Genomic DNA, 23536 nt, shown 5'->3' with positions numbered 1-23536 from the left:
AATACAAGCGAGCAAAATTCACAATCATGGACGTGCTACGAGAATATTGGCACTCTCCCGACCAACAGTTGCTGAGGTTAATGTAACAGTCATGCGCTTGGTGAAATCATGCTGTCATAGGGTTCTGTGTTATTAGCCTCAAGTGTACAAGTCTCAGAAAAAGACAGAAACAAAGTTGCCTTTGTCATCACAGTCCCTCTATTGTGTTCCGCTGTGATTAGGTTCTGCAGCAACAGGGAGGGTCCACGTCCTGAGGGCACCGGCCATGCTTCCTTTTCTTATAGACGGAAGCCCATAATGCATGCTTGTAAAATTCATGACCATTTTATTTTTTTACAGAGCGCTCTTAGTACTTTTTGTGTGGGAAGCTGTGTTGCCAAGCTTTTACTTGGTGACCTACAGACACAATAGTTTGCATCACACAGCACAGATGAAAAATAGTGATTTTTTTTTATGCTTTATGTATTATACTGTTCAATCCATACGTCGGTCACAATGTTGATATTTTGTTCCATTGCCCCTTTTTATTTTTTGTATATGTGCTCAATCAACACCTGACACATCTATAGGGTGACGGTATGTCTTAGCGAAAGATGAAGCGGTGCACACATAATGACCTGGTGTGACTCTTTATTCTTTTCCAGCATGTGTTTGTCCTAAACTTTAAAGAATCAGCATTAGCAGGGATGATGTCGTTGCCCTTTCGAGGAGTCTTCCAAACCAATGGAGTCATTTATCTTTCTCACATGTTGTCCCACATCAACCAGTCAGTAGGCCCATTCCCCAGAAGCGGTATGCTAATGGGAAGCATCTGGTTTCCCAGTTGCATCCTTATGGGTGGGTTGGAAGCTTCACCAGGGAGTCTTTGTATACAGTGAACCGGGTCGAGTGCCTCAGCAGGGTGTTGAGACTTGTGTTGCTTTTATGTCGGCCCCACGTCAAAATTGATTTCTTGAGCCGAGACGCACCAAAGTTGCTCAACATTAACTCTGAGCTAGCAATTGAAAAATATATATTTGCAGCCAGCTACTACAGATTATCTAACAGTCCTGAATGACCATTTAATTAAAAAAAAAAAAAAAAAATTATACAGCGTTAAAGTTGAATTTGTTCAGCAAAATCCAACGGACCGGAACAGACATGCTCAATTTCTACCATTCAAGTGAAAGTCTAGACCAGTAAATCACACTTTGTGAAAACATGTAACATAGCAGCAGGTATGCCGCATGCAGAGGCTCATATTCAGTATTACCTGCTGAAATTATGCAAGTCTTTCATGTTGACCGTTTTCAACATGTTTTCATTGGCATGGACTTGCGGCATACCAGCCATCCAGATGGTCCATGTTTGGTTATTTTCGGCTAAATAAAACCACTCACATGCTTTTGCCCCTGTTTGGAGGGGAAAAAAAGATTTTGGACAGTTATGAGTAATTAGGATTTGAATGACCAGAGGTGCTGTGTGCCACTGAGTCATGTTGTCAGGCAAGCCAAATTCTTCATCGTGATTTGTTGCCTTAAATGATTTGGAATAATTGACGTCCTTTTCTGGTGTGGCGAGTTCTCAATGCATTGTGCCAAAAGAAACACCTCTTAAAACTTTGGCAGATGTGGACATTGAACTGAAAATGAAAATATATATGCATATTTCTTTTTACTAAAGATACCTGGCGTGTTAGGTGACAACATTCTTAAGACCACCATGTTATTGTGAACATGAAGTAGGAAACCACATAGAAAGTTAGACAGAGTATTTGCTCAGAGTACTTGCTTGCTTTTTGTGCAAGTTGTTTGAACTTGCTCAGTGTGCTCTTCATCTGCAGAATGTTCAGTGGCACAACAGGTGCGGTGTTAATGTGACATTGGGATAAACAGCCTGTCTCACTATAACATAGCTATTATTCACTATGTCTGTTCATGGAGTCTACATGTCTTGCATTGCTTTGAATCATTTGATTCATAGCTCGTCCGAGTCAACAAGCCCTAGTCAACTAAGGCCTTATTAGGTGTTCTGCACTTCTCCTGAACTCTGTCTCTGGTCACCTGTCATGCTTATGGATTGTTTACATCGACTGCAAAGTGTCCATCGTCATACGTGTGTTTTTGTTCCAGCGAGTCCATCATAGGCTCATGCATGTGTGCCTTGAAATTGCAGCAAGAGCATTTGTGGACATTGCCTGGTGTTTTGTAGGTCAGTGGATGCATCTCAGTCTCCAAGGAGGAGTTAAAATAGGCTGCTAAAGCCCTGCTCGAAACAGTTGTCCGTTTAATTTAGCTTGTAAGTGTCTCGCTTGCTACACCCCAACACGTGCATTTTGCCCTGGCCTATATTCCAGTGCCCCGCTAAGATTTGCCTGGCACCGTTGCAATGCTGTAGTTTGTGGAAGTTGTCTTTTGCGTCCGGTCACGAGGAAAATACGATATCACTATTGTTTCCTTTGGTTACAGGCGTATGATAAACTCCATTGATATGCTTATTCTCACCACGTTGACTTACTGTCGCTTTGTAATTTACAGTGCTATATCATGAAAATGATAGGCCTTCGTCAAGGAATGAAGACAATTTTACTTTCAATATATTCAGATTTCCAAACCATTTTTCCAAAGGCAAATAGAAAATAACATCTATTATTTACAGTGTAGACTTTTGAATTATTAACTGTCACACAATTGTTGACTAGTAATAATAGTAAAGTATAAGATAAGGCCTATGGCGACATCCCCTCATTTTTGTATATTTGCATATCTTTCTATGGTCTTCTTTTAAAACTACTTTTGAGGCGGATTTTGGGAATAGCTGTCACACAAATTCAACAAAAAGGCTGCATACAAACTCAAAGATCCTGACTCCTGTATTCTGAATTGTTTGAAATTAGAGGGTTTACTTCCACTGTAGTCAGTTTTAAGTCTTGTTTTTCTGTTGAGGAATAAAAGCGCCATTCAGATGTTAAAATTGAAAAGTGTATCAGTCGCTATTTACAGTATACACTGGTTCTTTTGTAGTTGCCATCTTTTTAAATTAATCAAATAAATGGATGCTTTGAAATCCTATAATCCACTCCTTTTAAGTGAGTGTTCAAATGTTCCATGTCATTGGCACCTAGCAGCTTTCTCTTGACAGACAAACAGGAAACCCTGGCGAGAGAAAAGCAAACCAGCAGTTCCTGTAACAACCTCCCAAAGAGTCCCCCATGTGGATCAAGTCTCAAAGACGGCATCGCTTGGCACGTGGGAGCCCTGAGCCGGGCCTGCTGTCACACTGCCTGCTTTGTTTGCCGCTTTACAGACAAAATACAGACTCACCCGAAACGTGCAGTTCCCTTGATGCCGCCCCCTTGGTTTCATTTACCGAGAGAGCTGATACAGTGAAAGTACGTAGCGGGAAGGTAATCATATCCAGCTGTCTTCTGTCACACACGGCTGCACGTCAAGCATCGTGTCTAAAGAATATAATTAAACTGTGCTGTAGCAATATCGAAAGTGGAAAACGTCAATGGCTAATACTCGGTGCTTTGTCCTGAAATTCCGGCTGTTTATATCACAAGGTTATAAAGATGAATTATTCCAGTTAAATTTAGCTTAGACTAATATTTTTGCCAGGATTTCCCTACATGGTCGTGCCAGAGGGAATGTGAAACAGCTCTTCTTCAGCCTTGTTTTGGGAGTGCACAACCAGCAGATTTTTTTTTTCCCCCTTGCAGTAAAACATCTGACGTTGTTCTTATAATTGTGCAATGGAGTCATTAGTGAGGTGTCGTTTCTACCGTGGCTCGTTATACCGAGTCTGGTCATGCCATCGTAAGTTCATCGCCAAATCTGACTGACCGAAAGTTGCGCCGATTGGCTGACTTTGTTGAATTTGGCAGCTGGGCAAAATGGTTCTGCAGGATTTTGGCTGTCTGCTTACCACACGATGCCACCGCAAGGAAACATTATGGGTGGCCAAGTCTGGCCACAATGAGAGGGATTCTCTCGCCATGTTTCCTCAACTTCCATGGTAAAGGAAACACAAGTAAAGAGAGCACAATTCTGTTATCCTATAGAGTGTGTGGGGGGCGGGGGGCTGCCATTACTTCATCACTTGGAGACATGGCCCTGACCGTGTTGTCATTTCCCACTTCTCTTTCTTAATGCTTGTTATTGTAGATGTCAACATCACCCTCTGCTTCCTGCATTAAAAGCCAACGTCTGCAGAAACGTAAACATAAAGATGTATACGTGAGATATCTGTTTATACCCAGCAGAGAAAGCTCTTGAAGGATGTATTTAGCACCATCACGTTTGTGTGTTGCAGCTTTATTGGGGTGGGCCCATAAATAATGTCTCCAATGACAACAGTAAAGCAGAGTGGCCAAAGGCGTTTGCGCTGAGTGACGAAATCAGCTCCAGGAAGCATCTGGAGCCTTCTTCCATCATCAGGATGGAACGGTCTCAAACACAAACACCGCACTTTTTAAGCTGCCCCTCCCTGTAGCTTTCTTTTGCATTTAGCACTTTAAGGTAACTTTCCCAAAGATTCAATAATCACACTCGAGTTGTTTTAACTGTATTACGGAACTATTCGTATCCGGCTAGTTTTAACTGGTTGCATGAGTGTGAAGATAATGATCTTCTTGTTTATAGATACAATTTAATCACCATGTTGGAGGAAGTTAATTTCTCAAAATGAGGAAGTCTTTAGAGGGATCCTTTTTTAAACAACAACAGAATTTTGGCTCGCTGAGTGAATTATTTTACAATGAAACTGCCTGCTTGCATGCTAATGAAAATGTTTATTTGGACACAATTAGTTACCTTTTTTATGAGCTCTTTGCTGCAGTGGTGACCTGACTCTTTGATTACCCATTGTTAGGTACTACTTCCTTAAAAGGATCTCATCTGTACTCTGGTCTTTTGTTTAGTTTAGTTTGTTGCACGTGACTCTACAGTGCACTCATCGCCAGTGTTTCTGTGTAGAAGTGAAGGGTTAATGATGATGATGATAATGATGATTACAATGATAAGTTGGGTTAGGAATTTGTGGAATGTCGAAGCTGTAAGTGTAAACCTTTTGACCAGCCCACCTCTTGGTTCTGCTACTGTGCTGCTTCGGGGTCATTTCCAGAATTAAATCCGGTGATCCTGAAAATAGAACAGAAGCATAGGCCTGATCAAAAATGTGGGAGGGTTGAATGAGAAAGCCGTGAGAAAATCACATCTGTGTATTTATAGGCGATTGGCAGTCCTTCACATTCATTTGGTACAGAACACAACTGTGGTAGCTGGCATTGAATCAAGTAACTGTTGATAGAATGTTGTAAAAATAACAACGCAGATGATTTTGGTATGTTTGACCAGTAGCCTAAGCTCATTCCATCTGCCTATTTCAAGCTGGAACTTCAGGCACCTAGCTCTCCTCTTTTATGAAACCCAGCTGTGGTTTTCACTATCCAAGGGTCAAGTGTTGAATGCCTTCTTTATGATGCATTCGAGGCTATAAAAGTTGAACATAATTTGGATTTGTAATATTTGATGATGTACATGTAATCCGTTTGCCAAAGTGTAAATGTTAGGTTTAGCGCCTTATCTGCACCCGGGAGGTGTTTGTTGACTCAGCTTTGCCACAACATTGCATGTGAAGACAAAAAAGTTGTGTTCGAGTCGTGGACTTTAAATTGCAAATTTCAAGCACTTTTGCAAATTATTAACACGCATGCCTGATATTGTGTAACAGCTTCTTGCATGACAGTCCAGATGGTTTCCGTCAGTTAAGTGATGGTCAGGAGGAAATGTGTATTTGCTGATAGGATGTGTTTCAACACTGCCACACGATGTATTTTGCAAGATCAAGATTTGCCTTTTCATGGACAGTCGCAACCAAATAAGGTTCGAAATTAAACAAAAGCAAAGCTGAACTTGTTTTTTCTGTTTGTGGGTAGTGTAAAGGAGAACTCCATAAATAATTCAAATAAAGCAAAAAGCATTCTGAGACTACATAGCTCCACAAAAAAAATGGACGCAGTGACAACTGTGGATCAATTAATAAAAATTCGCAAGTGAATGAAACTTGTTTTCTCAAACATGATTAGTTGATTTAATAATACATTGCAGTAAGTAAACAACATGAGTACTGCAAAGGGAACAGTGTGCACTGACCTCTTCAATGCTCAGTTTGTTTGGATTGTGTCATGTTCACTATGTTGTGATGGACAGCAGGTTTTGGAGGTTATCGGGTTAATGCCTGAAGCTGGACAAACATCTCTGCCTACCACGGCCACTCACATCAGACAGGCCGAATGTTTGATCGTGTGTTGGATGTTTGTTGAAGTTTTTCAAAACATACATCTGGTGTGAGCTGGACTTTCCAATGGCTCTCAAGCTTCCAAAGTCCAAGTGCATGTTTTGTTGGCTTGTAAGCTTTTTTTTTTTTGTAATCAGGCTTGCAATTACAAACGGCGTTGTGCGATTTTAGAAGCCCTTGAACCTTGCAAAGGTTAAGTTTAGGAAAAGTAGGAAGCTGTTTTGGTCAAACTCATGCATGTGTATTTGCAGAATCTGTCAGAATAAGAACAGCTTGAATGAAACCCAGCCAGTCGCTCTGTCCTTGACTCTGACACAACAGGCCAACTGTTGCTTGCAGGTGGCTGCTCTTTGCTTTGACATGTATTTCGATTCATACCGACTGCAGAATGTACTGGCACAAAATGAAACAGATCAACAAGAACTCATGACTTCACTTGACTTATCCACCAATAACTACATTTGAGTGGTGACTGAAGTGCTTGTGGAATAAGCAAGTACTGTAATGGAATGCATTCTCATCAGACATTTTCTGGTGAGGTAACTTACATGCATGTATTTTCTGTTCCCATTGGGCCTTTGTGGTGGATTGGTTCACATGTTGGCAGGAAATCGATTCTCTAACTTGCCCTGTGATTGACGGGTGATCAATCCTACTAAGTCTGATGTGTTCCTTTAGCTCGCGCTGGGACCCTGAACAGAATAAATAGTGTCGATGAATGAATGATATGTTTATGGAGTGTTTTGGGGCAGGAGAACTTTCCATTTTTGGGAGTCTATCATTGCAGTGTGACACTTTTAAATGGTGACATTTGATCATATTTGAGTGCTTGACTTTTTCCGATGAATTCTCAGAAGAACAACTTGGCCGGTTAGAAAACACACCTACACGAGCTGAGAATCATTTCCCGAGACATCGCTTTCCGTTACCACTTTAGTCCACTCCAGACTTCTCACGTCTTCAAGCAGGATTGTGGTTCTTGTGGAGCACACCACTTCTCTTCACATTTCTGGACATTGTGCCATAGTACAGTATAGGCTGGAATTTTTCTTGCAAGTAATACATGTCTCATTATACACACATCTCACGCTAAGGTTGGACAGGCTGGATTCATTCATCACTTAACTCAAAAGCTTTTTCCATTCGGTCTAAGATTCCCTGGCGTTCAGCCCTCCAATGAAACAGCCTCAAGCTGCAAGTCATCCAAACGTCTATTGTCCTAATAAGGAGTGTAGGGTTTGTGTGTGTTTCCCTCACAAGTTAATAAAACTTCCCATGAGCAGGATCCAACCATATGCTTTTGAGGGTTTGGCTGAGAGAGGAGCTCTTGTGCATTTCAGGCAAGCGTGAGGCGTTTAAAGATCAGAGCCTCTTACAGCCTGACGTCACTCTTCCCAATGAACCACTGCGGTAGCGCTAAACTCCGACCCAAAGGGGCTGCCGGGTTATGAGAGGTGGGGGGGGTCATGCTTGGTTTGTTACCCTTATGTTGATCAGATTAACGTGAGTATCCGAGCTTCTCGAGAAATACCAAGGTGGAGTTTTGCAATAAGCCTCATTCACTGAAGTCTTTTGAGTGCAAACATACATTCTGTTTATGTGATTGTAGAGTGAGCACATACCAAATACGCTGGCTCTGTGTGTGAACATAAACACCAAGCGTTGGCTCCAACTCTGTTCCAGAGTTAGGTGGTGGTCTCGATAAAGCTCTGTGCCACAGCTGTTTTCTTTCATAACACAACGAAGGGCAAGCCTCCTGCCATTTCATGAATACGTATATGGAAAGGAAGAGCACTTACAAGAAAAACACAACTGTAGTAACATGTACATTTGTCATATTATATTTGAGAGCTTACGGTTGCCAAAGCAGAGTTGGAAAGAAAATAGTTCCTGCTGGGTTGCACACAGTGTGACTGGAAGCATTAAGAAGTCACTGGTGAGATGGGGACAGAGGATTAGAGTCACCATGCAGTAATTCTGACATTTTTATATAGTATACACACAACAATGTAGGAAATAGAAATGTTTAATACTCATCTAGTTGACTAGGTTATTCAAATTGCTCAACATTTGGAGTAATTTATGTCCGTTTGATTTTGTTCCGGTACTCCCTCGAGGAGATGTCAAAAGTCAGCGGTGCCGCTGGCTCTGCTCAACTAGCAATTCTTCCTCAAGCAATAGAAGTGTCTCGCTTTCTCTCATGTCATGTTGGCATGCTGCTGTGTTAGCCAGGGATTAAACGGTCATCCTATTGACTGAGGTCAAGTACCATGTCACAGGAGTTGTCAGATGACCCGGCAACAAAATACCCCCTAAAAATTCCGACACGCTACACTTCCTGTACTAAGATGTTGGAGAATACGTCGCATATCATTGTGTCACTACTGAAGCTAATGAGCGGCAGGAGTTCTTCTGTTAAGACAGTCATGATTTGAGTCCGATGCAAATTGATGAAGGAATCCTAATGGATTGCTAATCTTCTTGACTATTGTTGAAGTGATCTTCAGCAAGGCATCACACCCATGATCAGTATAATAAACCTCGTGAAGTCATATGAGACCAAGATGAGCTGTGGCCTTTCAGTGTGACATCTTTCTTAAAAGTGACTTCTTTTGTTCCCCTTTTTTTTTTTTTTTCCATTTCAAATTATTTTATTAAAGCAGTCTTAAAAGAAGCATCGCATTCCCGGAAATGCTGTCATCTGACCCTTAAGGAGTCTTTTGATGTAAGAAAGGCCACTCACAAGCTTTCTGTTGTCCACTGTTTAGTGTCAAACAATTGTTGAGTGTATTTCCATCAACTCAGCCTGTAGTTAACACTATCCGAGTTGCCTTTTTAGCTGGTGCTCAAGAATGCTTGTATATGATGTCGGTGCAACATCGGGAGGTGTTTGTGCCAGGGGTGTGGTGGCAATAAGTGAAATTCAGAAGACTTGTTAGAAGACAGATTCCAGCTCGTAAGCCTGCTCAGTTAACAGTTGGCCGTCTTGTGTTTCCTATGTCAAAATGTCTCTATCTAATGAATGTTCTGAGACGTGGAAATCCCTTCACAGCATAGTCGTTTAATAGAATAATTATGCCTATTTAGTGGTCCAAAAAGTCACTCCTTCAGCCTGCAACATTTCAAGTCATTATGCCCCATTCCTCGGTAAAGCCTTACTTCTCATGTGGCTTATGAAAACGTGAGATAAGCAGAGGGACTTTCGGGGCTCCACACCCCAGCAATGAAGTCCCAGGGGGTCAGTTCACACAGGGGCCATTAGAAGCATGCTGGTTTAATGGCTACTGGGGGTGGAGACAAGTCTGCCGCCATTTCTCATGGCTCCAACACTGGTCATGTTACCACCCTCCAATTGAACAGCAGCAAAACCCAACACAACACAATCCCTGTCCAATGCGGCATGAATCTTAGCAGGCCCACTGATGGATTGAAGTCTGACCTCTGTCTCTGGCCAGCTGCTTTATTAATATTGATCAGTAGCATAAGTAGAGTAAGTGACATATAATGACTTTTGGTCCTCAGGTGTCAAACTGAGTAACCGAAGGGAACCCATCCCTAATGGCTCGATCTACATGTTTCCACTTTTGAATCATAGTTTTGCTGAAAATGAGTGTTGGAAACCAAATGATATGATGTCAGCCGCGTTTTCACTGTATGTACAGTATCATAGTAATCAAGGCTCAAATCATTCTACAAAGCCCTTTTTTTGCATTAGCAACTCACTGTTGTCGGCAACCAAATAATAAAGTGGTATCATCTCAAGGCGGGCTCTTTATCTGCGTGCTACACCGCTTCCCAAAGCAGACCCAAATCTGTTTCTGTCTGTTCATGTCCTGCTCTAATGAGTGCTGTTTCCTGCTATTACTCTCTCACTGCTGATGAGCTGGGTGGGTTCACCACTCGTGATGCTCAGCGTGTTCAAAAAGCCCAGATTGGCTGTGTGCCTGTCTGAGTAAAGAGGATGGGTGGGTGGTCAATGGAAAATCTTGTGAAAGTGGGCAAAATTGAGTGTGTGATGCCCGGAAACTGGGTGTTTTCATTGTGGATTTTGGCTCATTGTCGTTGGATTACTGATGAAGCCTCTGCGTGGGTTGTACTGTTGACTTTGAGACAGTCTGACCTGACCCACTCTTTATATATAATGGACAAAGGAGATGAAAAGAGTTTTTTTTCCGTATGATTCTGTTATCTAATGAAGATATGAGAGTTGATCAAATGCTGCTCTATTTTTCCATATCTCAACATGTTTCCAAAGCCGATGCCAAAACAAACTGTTCTCCCGTGGTCTCTGATTAAGGATATTTCTCATAGGCACAACCATCAGGTTAAAAAAATGCTGCACGTGTTCAGAATAATTACACCGAACGTCATCATCATCGGCTTCGCTTGCATTACTTTCAGTAGATTGTCTTGATGAATTGAGTAAATCAGACAATAATAGCAATTGAGATGATCTTGTTTTGCAGGAATTCATTGCAGTCATTGATTGAAAACCGGATTGTATTTCATATGTGTGTCATCAGTCTGTCCGTCTGCAAAATGTTTCATTTCATATCCGTGGATGTTGGATTACTAATGATTTGTCATTGTGTATTTTTTTTTAAATAATTATACAATTAAAATTTTAAACTGTTGGTGGATCCCTTGAACAATAAGCAAACAATTATTCCTTACTTGACCATGAAGAGGCAAATTGGTTCTCATGGTAGAGCAGAATTCACAGTAATTTCCTTTTTTTTCCTTCTTTTTAAACAGAAGGATGTGAAGGACGTGTTCACAGCCATCACGTTTGAGGTGGCATACAGCCTTGGAAAGCATGTACTAAGTGGACACCAGGACCGAGACTTGCCGGCTCTCACCCCTGTGCTTCGGTGGAGGAAAGGAAACAAGATCGCAGTGAGGAATGAGGTATAAGACAATAAAACATGGCCATGAGCCAAGTCTTGTTGTGGCTTCTCCAAGCTGATTTGCAATGATGCAGTGCATTTACGTTGTGGCCAAAGCCAATTATTCTGGTTTCAACCAAATTATAAACAGTTCCAACATCAAAGCTATACTAATTGAGCATGATGACGGACGTATTAGCAGGCAAATCATCAAAGTGTGGTTTAATACTTGACTGCAGCCAGCAGAGGCGCTGTTGCTTCAGCCACTAAATAAAAAATATCATCTCAGAATTTCGGCCTTACAGATTGTAAATCAGAGCCGTACAAATTCAGAAATTCAAATCTACATTGGTGGTTACCAGCTTGTCCGTGTAAGATTTTCTTAATTCAAAAGACAGATTTATCTATTTTCACTTCACCAACTCTGACCTGGTCCACATGCTTCCAAGATGGGCGGCACTTCTTGAAAAGGAAGGATTTATGTTTTTCAGCACCCCCAAAATCCATTTATCTATAATGAATCAATAATGTAGCATTAAAGAAGCTTCTGACCTTCTGCTCTTAAAGTTTCTCAGTGTGAGGCAATCTGATCTTAGAAAGACTGATGAAAAAGTTCCATATAATAACCAAGACCTTCCCATTGCTGACAATCCGACATCAGTGCAACACTGCCCCCTAGATAGAGTTGAGGAAGCCTTTGTGAACTTTTGTGTTTCTTCTTCAGACTTGGTTTGAGAAGAACTGCCTCTCCGACGACTGTGCTGCTGACCTGCGTCTCCATGGGAAGCTGTTGCTCTCTGGGTAAAAACAAAGCTACTACCTCATTGTTCTGATTAAGTCGGTTTTGGACCTTTTTGAAAAGAGGAGACATCAGCCTTGTGGGTGTGGGTCCATGACGCATGCTTGGAGGATATCCATATGTTTTTCCATGCACAGGGTGTTCCCTCTCTTTTTATGGCGTATTACTCTATGAATACTCACTGACAGTCTTGCTCGTTTATTTTTTTAATTTTAAATTTTAAAGTACATTTCAATGAATCAACCCTGCCTCAATAGCGTACGCTTGTAGAAAGACTTTTGCTAACTTCTCTTCAGATGTTCTTTTTTTGTCATTTATATTATTTATGGAGCTGTGGAAATTTTATTTGAATGCTCAGACAGATGTTTTCTTACTTTCATCCTCCCTATTTTACATTAGTGAAAACCACCTGTTGGCATGCAAGAAGATGAGACACCTCCACAAAATGTTGGATTCATTTTACTATTGTACGACTTGGGTCAAGCAATGTGTGTATTGTATTTTGTGGTCCAAAAATTGGCATTAAATCAACTATATTAAGTTAGGACATTAGGTACACACGTGCGGTCTAATAATATCCAATACAACAGATGAATAAAAAGAAAATCCAAATTATTTCCTAAAACTGCCTCTCAATTAATAGCTTGATTATTATTGAGGGTTTTTTAGGGATAGCATCATACTGCATCTAAACAAATCAAATACATAATGTTCATAAAAGCCAAAATGATTAACATTGTGGCTTTTGAGGAGTGAATAGCCTTTCAAAAATTGTCTTCCTGTGACATTGCTCAGAGTTGTTTAGAAAATAGTTTATTGGCTGATATATTGTTTACTTTATGTTTCAATCAGGGCACACAGCAGGCCACATTTGGCTCTGGGAGGAGTAAGGAACGTGTCGTTGAACTTGACCATCTCAAATGCTGGTGACGACGCCTACGACACCAACGTCTATCTCAACTTCTCCCGGGAGGTTTTCTATATCAACTACTGGCAGAAGGTCAGTTCCTCGCCTGGTTGGCTATTTCCCTTTCTTCCATTTTACGCTTAAAGTTTAATTTAATACAATGATGGTAGGCTAAGCAATAGGAGATAAAAAACTCGTGATATCCGATATCCGATTAGAGCTTCATTTTACTCATCATGGAAATCCATCATGATGTCACCTTTACAATAAAATTCAACCCACTACCATCTCCTGCCATACCTGGAGGAGAGATTTTCTTAATAGCAAATGGATTTCACAGTGGCAACCTCCGCTTTCATTTACGTCAGTCGTAAGAGGAAGCGCGCAAATCTATATGAGCGCTGAGACACCCCATCAGTTTGCTCTTGGATGCTACACAGGGACCACAGCAGACTCTCATCAGACCCAAGTGATAGATGAAGGCCCACATCCAATGATGTAAAATAACAATAAAGATCAAATTTTATTTCAGTAGAACCGGAGGTATGGGCAAGTTTTATTAGAAAAACAGATTTATGTGCCCTAGTTAATTTAATGTCCCCTTATGACGTCATTTATCAGGTTGCCAAGATTCACAGAGCCTCATGTGCTGCGGAAACCTGATAGTTTGGGTAACCTGCTGTACTGAGGAGCTAGGGAGCCAACTTTATGAAGAGGTGACAAACAATCTATTGGCCAGATTTAAAGCTCTCAGAGATACTTCTAATTACTACAGGAGAAGACCAAAGTAATGATATGTGCTGTATTTATGCAAAGCTGAGGCTAACTCTCAGTCCTCCCAGAGGTAATTTCCTACGGTAAACCCAGCATGAACTTGTCTGCCCCTCAGATTTAAGAAGGAGGGGTCTCAGCTCGCTGTTGTTCTTGCAATGTAAGCTGTCAGAAAGCTGTGGAAGCCAATTGCTTGGACAACGCTGCTGGGACTACTGTGATGCCGCAGTAGCTTCCTTTTTTAGTAATTCTTGGAAATATTTGCATTCGTCTGCTGCATATGTTTTTATTTTTTTTATTTTTTTTTAACCAAGAATATCATTAGGTCTCATATACCTGAAACTCAATACATTTTTCAATTCCTCATTGCATTTATTATTATTACAGGCTCCCATCGCCCACCATTTAGGGTAGATAGGTACATGACATTGAATGGAAGAAATGCATTTTATCTTTAGAACTAGCAGGGGAAATATATCGTACATAATCCATATTGTGATTGTCTTGGGGGAGGTTGTTACAGAGGTGAAGGGAGGCAGAGTTGCGAAAGGATTGAAACCACATGAGGGTCATGGAGGACATGAGCGAGCGGGCTGATGTGATGTGTAGGAGTGCAGAGAGTGAGGTTATGGATGTCCTTTAATAGTGAGGAGCAGAATTTTATAATCAATGTGGCATCTGACATGGAGCTAGTGAAGATATAGATTGTATATGTAGAAAACTGATGTTATATTTACAGAAAATATTGTTAAGTGGAGAGACATATGATAAACACAAGGAGACCAAGAACAGAACCCTGTGGAACACCAGATGTGATTGGAGAGCCAACTGTATAAACATACAGATGCTGAAGTGATGCAAAAAACCAGCACCGCCTGTGAATTGTCATCCTGATGAGTTTCCTCCATGAGAAGTTTGGGATGACACTAAACAACACTAACCAGTCCGAATGACACTTTGGGGCCCGACATTTGTGAGAATCCCAATGTTTGTGCGTGCATGTGTTTTCATGTGAGACTTAAAGTAAGCAAGCGACAGAAAGTAAAGAAGTGCTGAATAAACAATCTTGTCATTTTCCCCATGGAGGAACCTCAGGACATTTCTGTGCTCTGTTCTTGCTCAAGGACTGCCAGGTGGGTGATGAGTAAACAGGCCGTCTTCCCTCGTGCACTGCATGCACAGCCCCACGGGATGGGCGGTGCTTGCACAGAGGAATACAGGAAAGAGAGGAAATTCCATCATTGCCACTTGTGCTTGCCCCCCACCCCCAAAAGAGAGAAGCTTGTTTAAATTGAGTTAATGACGATGAGGTACCCTGCCCCACCCTGCTGTATCAGCAGAACCCAAGGAAGGATCATACAAATATGTCACCATTGCAGCTCACTGGAAGTGTTTTCAATAGGCTTCTTAAAACTTGGCAGCAATGTCTGCATTCAGACCTCATCCTCCAAGGCTGACCCCCTGCAGAATGTTCCGGGAGGGTCTTTTTCAGTTGTGTCTATCCACCCTCGTCCATGCTCCCACAACACAGGCTCGACCAAAAGCCTCCCAGTGAACCTCTGGCTCAAAGATTCCGTCGGGGCCTGAATGTTTACACAGTGCAGCCGGTGGAGCTCCATATTGTTTAGATAAGCTTCCAAACACACAACCTGGAGCACGGCCAACTTACCCACTCGTCAAGATTAGTGTATGAGTGTGTGTGTGCGCGTGTGTGTGTGTGCCATCTCTACTTTGTACAATGTAACACTCGTATAAAATGAAGCAATCTTTAAGAATAGCTGCTAATGATGTTATGAACTCTTGTTCTATTTCTCCATTATGCTGTGCAAAAGGTCATTCTGTTACAGCATGATGCTGTACTGCAGTGGTTCTTAACCTGGGTTCGATCGAACCCTAGGGGTTCGGTGAGTCGGTCTCAGGGTTTCGACAGAGCCCCCACTGAGGAGGTCCGAACAAACCTGTTTTATCGTGTAGCTTCTGATTTGCCAGTATGTAATTTGTTGCGAGTTCATGCATTGTGTTGGTTTTGTTCTTTGAACAAGGTGATGTTCATGCACAGCTCATCTTGTGCATTAGTAAAGAACATCTATGTCTTGAATTTAAAACAAATAATTTTTCACTAACGAGGGGTTCGGTGAATGCGCATATGAAACTAGTGGGGTTCGGTACCTCCAACAAGGTTAAGAACCACTGCTCTAGTGGTTATTAAGTTTATCACACAGTTGTGAGGTGGAGTTTGAATCTCAGCTCAGATTTTCTTGTGGAGTTTGCATGATTTCACCTTTCTTGTTTGGGTTTTCAAGAGATACATTGTTGATAACTGTTTTTTCACCTTTATGGGAATGGAAGTCTATTTAGTGTGCCTCAGTGAACAAAGGAAGGTCCATAAAGGCATGCTAGGCTGAGTATGGTGTTGCGTAACTTGACCTGAAGCTCATTAAACACCCTTGAGATGAATAAAAACAAAAAGAGAGTTTGAGCAGGCCAACCCTCAGGTTTAATCCTCACAAATGTTCCAAATGAATGGGCAAAAAAAAAAACATTGTCGAAAGTCTTACCAGTTTTTTTCATTTTCACTATTTGGAAGTGCAATGAGCAGGTGTCCCAACATTATTGTCTTTAGTGTACACACGCTGCCAGTGACAACCTTCACCTTTTATCAGACACGATTGCTCTGTCATTAGATTAGAGTCTCGTCTTTGAAATAGCTTCCTTTTTACAATTCCCATGTTACCTACTCCGTCTCCAGTGCGTCTGGCTCCCCGATTATTCTGTCTATCTCTGTCTTTGCAGGAAGAGAAGGGCATTTCCTGTGAACTTGTCGACTTGGACTTCCTCCGGTGCAGCGTGGGATTTCCTTTCATGAGAGCACAAACGAAGGTAAGCAAGATGGGATGGAGTTGTCAGTGTCAGTAAAGAGGTTAGCGGTATAAATAAAAACATTTCAGCAAGGTTTATTCTGTTTTTCTTTGCTTGTCTTTAGTATCATTTTGCAATCCTTTTTGACACCAGTCGAATTTCTGGAGAAAATGATACTTTGCAGTTCTTGGTGCAAGCAAAGAGGTACGTTTTTTATTCGGAATGTCTACAGACAATCGTCCGAATATAATAGCTATATAAAAAAAACATAATGATCAATGTGTTTCATATTATATAATAAGTTTGCTTCTTTGTTTGTTTTAGTGCCAATCCGGAGCACAACCTCTCAGACAATATTCTGGATATATCCATCCCGCTGATTCATGAGACTGATACAACAATTACAGGGTAAGAACCAATAAAAAAAAATTAAAAAAACATGCTAATACCTTAAATGTGCACAAAATAGCCATATGGCTTGAGTGCCCGCTTGCTCAGGAAATAAGGGAGTACTGTTGTCACACTGGAGGAGCACATCAACATGAAAGCTCTTATCACGAAATGTTTTATCACTGGGCGAAAGGGAGAGAGATGTAAAACAGGCTAAATCCACCAGAACTATGACATCTGATAAGGCTGCTATGTCTGCTGTCTGTAATGCAAAGGGAGGCACATCTGGCTCTTATCTCAACTACTACAGTATACAGGGATGCTCATAGAGACCTATAAATCCCATACACAAAAAATGTAAACAGGACTTCTTCTCCTGTTTTCTGCAGCGTGGTGACGCCGAACTCCTTTGTGTACGGAAACTCCATCGATGCCTCACGCTTCGTGCAGCTTGAAGACACGGAGTGCAGCTTCCAGCCTCTCAATGTCACTTTCCAGGTAACACCAGTACGCTCTGCACACACTCTCGTCGGTATTTATTTAGCTTTATGTGTGTGTTGATGTTTTTTTCTTTCCAATGTGTTCCAGGTGATAAATAACGGGCCCAGTCGTCTGCCGGGCTCCACTGTGGACATTAGGATACCCAACCGGTTGGCTGGCAATGGAGCTGACATGTTCCACATTGTTGAGACGCAGGTGGATATGGACGCAGATTGAATTTCCAGACTGAAACATTGATTGTTTGTTTATTCACCTGCAGGCAGTCACATCTTGCCCTCATTTATCCAGCTTATTGTCGAACTGACCTCTTGTGGCGTCGCAGCATGGTGTGAGGCGAAGTCAAACTGTTGACGTTGCTACTGAAGCTAGCCAATCATTTGGTTTCACAACATTTTGCATTTAGATAAAGGAACACAATATTCCCAGTTGGTTTGGATATTTTCCTAACCTTTCCATTGGCCTTTTCATTGAGGTAGATCATGGGGGTTGGGGCTCAAGCTGTTAATTGTATTTACTATGAGTGGACGGACAGGGGTTGACTATATCCCACCCGACTTGAACCCATCTGGAATCACTTTGAAGGGATCAGACAGCTTGCACGAAATGGGAATGGGACACCTGTGGAGCAAGCTACTGCAATATACCTTACTAGCCGAGGACCACATTACAAAAAGGCCTTGAAATAATCACCTAAAGAACACCAGACAGTTGCACACTTGTATTTTAGTTCTATATATTCTTACTTTTAACACGTTTGTTTTGAGTATGACATCCGCTTTCTTGGCTCTTGCCCCATATGTTCCTACTTTTCCACGCAAATCCCTCAATCTCGCTTATTTGACGTGTAAATACGCTTTTCCCAGGGAAGAATCCAGCAGGTTTAGGGCCGGTGAATCATCACAGCAGCGATGGCAGGATGAAGGCAGAAAGTAATGTAGTAAAGTGTGCGGTCTGGCGTGTTGGGTGGCAGCAGAGCACACAGGAAGTTTGAAAAAAAATGGCTCATTCGTTTAGGCGTATTTTCCCTATATAAGCATCTTACATTTGTGGCGGGGATTTTGAGAGTCGGCTATATTTATTATCAAGTCACCTTGCGTTTTCTTGATCAGTAGTCGAATTTCAGATGCATGACCCCTGGTGATGGGAGAGGTTCACCTAGAGAGTTTCAGGTCACAGTGAAGAGAGGGGAAAAGGGGAAGTGTTCCCTTGAGGGAGCGTTGAGCTGTAAAGCAGCTACCTTTAAATCACTCCATATGAGAAACCTGAGGAAGGGTGCAACTTCTTGTTTGGGAAAACCACTAAACTTTCCCCGGTTGGGGCAATTTTTGCATTTACATCATCATTATCATTCTGACTTGTTTCCTTCACAAAACTTGATGTTCTGATGCTCAGTAAAAAACATTTTCCTCATTATTGTCTTTTTTTCAGGTTGCCGACGGGCGAGGAAACTGCACCCCACATAGCAACCCAACACCTTGCACGATTCCCCAGGATCAAGAGAGCATCTTCCACACTATATTTGCCTTTTTCACCAAATCAGGCCGCAAAGTCTTGGTAAGTATGCGCCATGCACATGTTTGCCCGACAGCCATCTTGTTTTTTGTTCAACATGTTTTCTCTACTACATGTATCAGGACTGTGACCGACCAGGAAGAGCGTGTATGACCATCTCCTGCCATCTGGGGCCGCAGCTGAAAGAAGAAGCCTTGAATATAGATATCAAGCTATTACTCAATACTGAAATTCTAAAGACGGTAAGAGATCTTTGACCACCAGTAGTCAATCTCTTGGAAGTTGTTGTGACCTTGGCCCAAGGCTAAATGCAATGCTATATATTCTGCAGGATACATCCTCTGTAATTCAGTTTGTAACACGTGGCCATGTGCAAGTAAATGAGAGGACGGTGGAGGTGCCCAAAGGCCTGCCAGAGGACATCTCTGTGAGTACAAAATGTTGTTCTAGAGATTTGTTCTGCAAAGCCTGCAAAAAAGGCTGCTGTGAAAATGTGTTTGTTCAAATTCCAATAAGAAGCGTTCACATTGAGGTTTGTGGCCGCGGAACTCTCGGGAGATGCATACCTTAAAACCTCACCAAAAAATTAAAACAACATCAGTACATGTTATGGGAAACGTTTGGGATGAATTGTCCTTTTGAGTAGTGACCGGTCCAGTATGTACCTAAATGGGACTTTAATGAGGATGAACGCTAAAGAAAATGTGATAAACCTATTTTTTTTGTATTTATTTGACTTTATTATCTTTTTTCCGCTAACAAAAAAAATTAAATCCAAACGAATATTTCCATTGCTGTCAGATCGTAATGTGTTGATCCCGCTGTGGAACAGCTGGAGCCTTTCGGTATGTGGTGGCACTTCTGCTGGGAGCAAGGACAAGCGCTGCTCCCTTCTGATTGAATGGCTCAGAAGATCAGTCATGATGATTAAATTGAGCACCCGCTATGCTTTAGGTAGCATCTCTCAAATAATTACGTTAGTGACCAAACCGCAGGCTTCCTGACCCTGAGCTCCAGGCATGCTCACCCCAGCACCATTAAGTAGTAAACACACACACACACACACTTCAAAGTCTGATTTGTAGTCCCAGATTGCACTTGCGGCCGGCCAGCAAGCTGGGTTTCTCATCACTTATTTTATGTCAACACACCAACATAAATCCATGATGTATGAACTTTACATTGAACTTCGCATTCCAACAATGAACGGATTGTTCAATGACCAGAGGGGGATATTCATCTGTCCATGCAGTTGTTGAATTCCAACACGACAACTCGGGCGAAGGTGTTAATGCGAGAAACGATTCAGCAGAGATTATCTTCATTTGTGCTCTCTCGTCATCTCGTGCGACATTTGGCACATTTCAAAGGCCAGATGGCACTTCAGAGCCAGGCAGCTGCATTTACGATGACCTCCTGCCTTTTGTGGAGCGTTCTTGTGGACCTGAACAAATGGACAAAATTTGCATTTGTCTGAGATCATTTTTGTACAAGTAGCTAAATAAATGCATCTCACGGCCCTTCATTAGATTCCTGCACGCCAGCATAAACACAGGCGAGTTTGAGTTGTTTCAGTGGAATGCTATTTTTCACTCAAGTTAATGCAGTGGGAATACATGAAAGCAGTCAAAGTAATAATGTTGGAAATGAATGAATATCAAATTAAATTACTCCCAAAGCAAAGATTATCATATAACTGTGATGGAAACAGAAAGAAATCGTGAGAAAATTAAGCAAAAATCAAAGCACTGGTGGTAATAATATTGAAATGCTAATACAGGATTTTGCGGTGAACTGCTGTATTTTGCATTCATTTAAAAAAATTGGACTTGCTGACAATGATGGATGAGCCAAGAGGTCAATGTACTGGGAAGCAGGCTAAACCTATGAGCTGTGAAGGAAAAAATACTTCTGATATATGGAGACTCTAAATTTTAAAAAGGGAGTTTATGATTTAAAGGACCTATCCGACCTAATAGGATGAAGCATGCAATGCATTGCCCTTCACCTGTGTGATCATTTTAATAGAATATTAATAATATTAAGTTATATTTTAGGGAAACGGTCACCAAAAAAACAGCATTTATCAGAAAAGATATTTAATAATGCAGCCTTTCTAAAAAAAAAAAAAAAAAAACATGACATGGATTAGAAATATTGTCCCTTCCCAGGACCCGAAGTAATGAAAATACACCATGTATTGATATTCTGCACAAATATGTACAAAGTGCATTATAAACTCTTTGAATGCTCATGCATCAATTGCAATTAAATACTTTTTTTTTTTTATGGGAATGGGCAGAGCAAAGTTTCTGTGGATACCGGTTCATGCAAGTGAAGATTTAATCATTCATTTAGTAGTTTGTGTTTACCTCGACATAAAAACAATATTCTGTGGGTGTTGAAGACACTAAATTGTCTGGCATTCAATAGGTTCTCTTTTTCATGGCTGGCATTGAAAGAGTTAACACACCTGACAAAAAGTGTGTACACGTGTGTTACAGCTGATCTTCGAGGCACTGCACAGTCAGGAGCCCAGAGGCTATGTAGTGGGCTGGATCATCGCCATCAGTCTGCTGGTGGGGATCCTCATCTTTCTGCTCCTAGCTGTGCTGCTATGGAAGGTAAAACTACTCAAGATTGTATGTGTTCACTATTTTTTTTTTTTTTTTACAAACTCAAAATATTCTTCAAAAAAGGCCCCCGCAACCCCTCGTCTAGCTCCGCCAGCGTTACAAACCAACAAAAGTTATTTTGTGTTTACTACAATGTATTGCACTTGCAATGTCCGTTAAAGTGTATTTGTCAAATAGATTTGGTAAGTACTGTAAATGTAATAATAGAGGAGCAGTCCAAGCTAAACATTTGTTGTCTTTGACAGATGGGCTTCTTCCGTCGGCGGTATCGCGAGATCATTGAGGCAGAGCGGAACAGGAAGGACAGCGATGATAGCTGGGACTGGATGGAAAAGAACCATTGATACTCGTGCTGGCGATGGTGGTGGGGGTCCCCTTGGCGCCAAAGACATTTCCGGATTGTGTCAGGATGAAGCCAGCGGCACGGGGCTCCTTTCCAGCCCTGCCGCCGCAATGGCAACGGGCCCATCAAGCCTTCCATATGTGGAAGAAGAATATTCTCCATATTTTCTGGAGACTTGATATGTTTTCGAGGGTGGGAGTCCAGGAACTTGCGAGGTGACAGCGTGGCCTGCCAGAGGATGAAGAATTATGATAACTTACAGTTGGCGGCGTGGCGCTGCCAGTTGAAAGTCCTAATGTGGATACTGGTGGACAACAAAAACCTCAGGGCTGTGTTACATAGCAACTTTATTTTTGTACACTTTAAGCCATATTGCGCAAAAGGTGGTCTTGGAGAAGAGATGTGGCCATTGTGTCTGTAGTATGTTTTCCTAAAAGCACTGATACGTCTGGATGCCTCAGCTACGGAGTATATCCTGCCCAGAACAAATTGGACATGTTCCTTATTGAAAGTGGAAGATTGTGTTCTCTCTTTGATTATCATTTCAAGTTTTTGGTGTCTTTGAGACACAAATAGACGCGCGCGCACACCGTTTAAAACACTGTAGCCTCTGTGGCTTTCGGCAGAATTGGCCCTCAAGTGACTGAGGTCATTAGAAATATGAACACGTTACGTTTTCCATCTTTTACACCAGCAGTTGCCAACATTTATTGAGCCAAGGCACACATTTTACATTCATCTCGGATGGCACTAACAATGATAACCAAGTACACCGCCTTTATTTTTTGTATTAAGGATTTGTTTTTAATGTGCAATGTGTTAATTAGTCCCAAAATAATTATTTGGTATGAGGATGACTGACCACAAAGTTAGTAAATAAATTTGCTGTAAATAAAAAATCCTATTTTGAATAACCCACTTTTGATTCACAGTGTTATACTGACAGGTTTTATCTAATGTTATGATTGGATTATTTTGATTGGACATGAGAATGAAAACCTACGAACAGCTGTCAGTGTGATATTGTGCAAACTTAAACCACAATAACAAACATAGTTCATTTTTCAAAGACAACATTTTTTAGATCGATGAGATTGCGCTGATATGCCTAATGTTGTATCCAGCCCATCTTAACGGATCATGTTCGAAATTCTCAAGGAAATGTTTGACTAAATGTCATGAGATAAGATGTTATGATTTATGTGCAAGCTAACGACAGCTGCGAGTATTAAGTTTGACCGTGATGTAAAAGTATACGACTATATAGTGTAGTTATAGTATCATATGGAGTCTGGAGTAAGAAACCTGAGCTACATGGCCCTCCACAGCCAGATGTATGTGTGGGATTGGACCCCCTCATGGGCCTGTAGTGTGACTCATGCCCTAAAAATAGGCGACAATATATTACACTGCATAATTTCACATAAATGAACTTTTTAGAGATCATTGTAAGATAAAATGAACCTAAAAACACAATTGCCTAAATCCAACTGCCCCAGTTCTTCCTTTTCAATTTCATGACCTGGATGACTGAGAATCTAAGCAGATGTAAAGAAACATCTTTTTTTTTTAGCACGTACGTTGGTATTTTTCCTTGGGCAAGTATTCTATTAGGCTAATAAAATGTTAGCGAACTGAAAATGGTGCTTAACT

The 23536-nt window shown here is 41.4% G+C and overlaps 1 protein-coding gene across 1 annotated transcript in view; it reads left to right on the top strand.

Annotated features, from left to right (window-relative positions):
• itga9 (integrin, alpha 9) overlaps positions 1–23536 on the top strand; it is a 36890-nt gene that overhangs the window by 12731 nt on the left and 623 nt on the right. The window contains exons 16-28 of the mRNA XM_049736954.2: positions 11035–11187; positions 11890–11966; positions 12817–12964; positions 16436–16522; positions 16626–16705; positions 16826–16909; positions 17281–17389; positions 17480–17587; positions 18821–18946; positions 19027–19146; positions 19236–19331; positions 21409–21528; positions 21786–23536. The exon at positions 21786–23536 is cut by the window's right edge and continues 623 nt beyond it. Of these exons, the coding sequence (XP_049592911.1) occupies positions 11035–11187; positions 11890–11966; positions 12817–12964; positions 16436–16522; positions 16626–16705; positions 16826–16909; positions 17281–17389; positions 17480–17587; positions 18821–18946; positions 19027–19146; positions 19236–19331; positions 21409–21528; positions 21786–21884 (1407 nt within the window). The 3' untranslated portion in view covers positions 21885–23536. The remainder of the gene's footprint in view (positions 1–11034; positions 11188–11889; positions 11967–12816; positions 12965–16435; positions 16523–16625; positions 16706–16825; positions 16910–17280; positions 17390–17479; positions 17588–18820; positions 18947–19026; positions 19147–19235; positions 19332–21408; positions 21529–21785) is intronic.

Source organism: Syngnathus scovelli, chromosome 12, assembly GCF_024217435.2.
Source record: "Syngnathus scovelli strain Florida chromosome 12, RoL_Ssco_1.2, whole genome shotgun sequence".
In the NCBI taxonomy this organism is placed as follows: Eukaryota; Metazoa; Chordata; class Actinopteri; order Syngnathiformes; family Syngnathidae; genus Syngnathus; species Syngnathus scovelli.
This window is presented reverse-complemented; position numbering and strand designations above follow the sequence as displayed.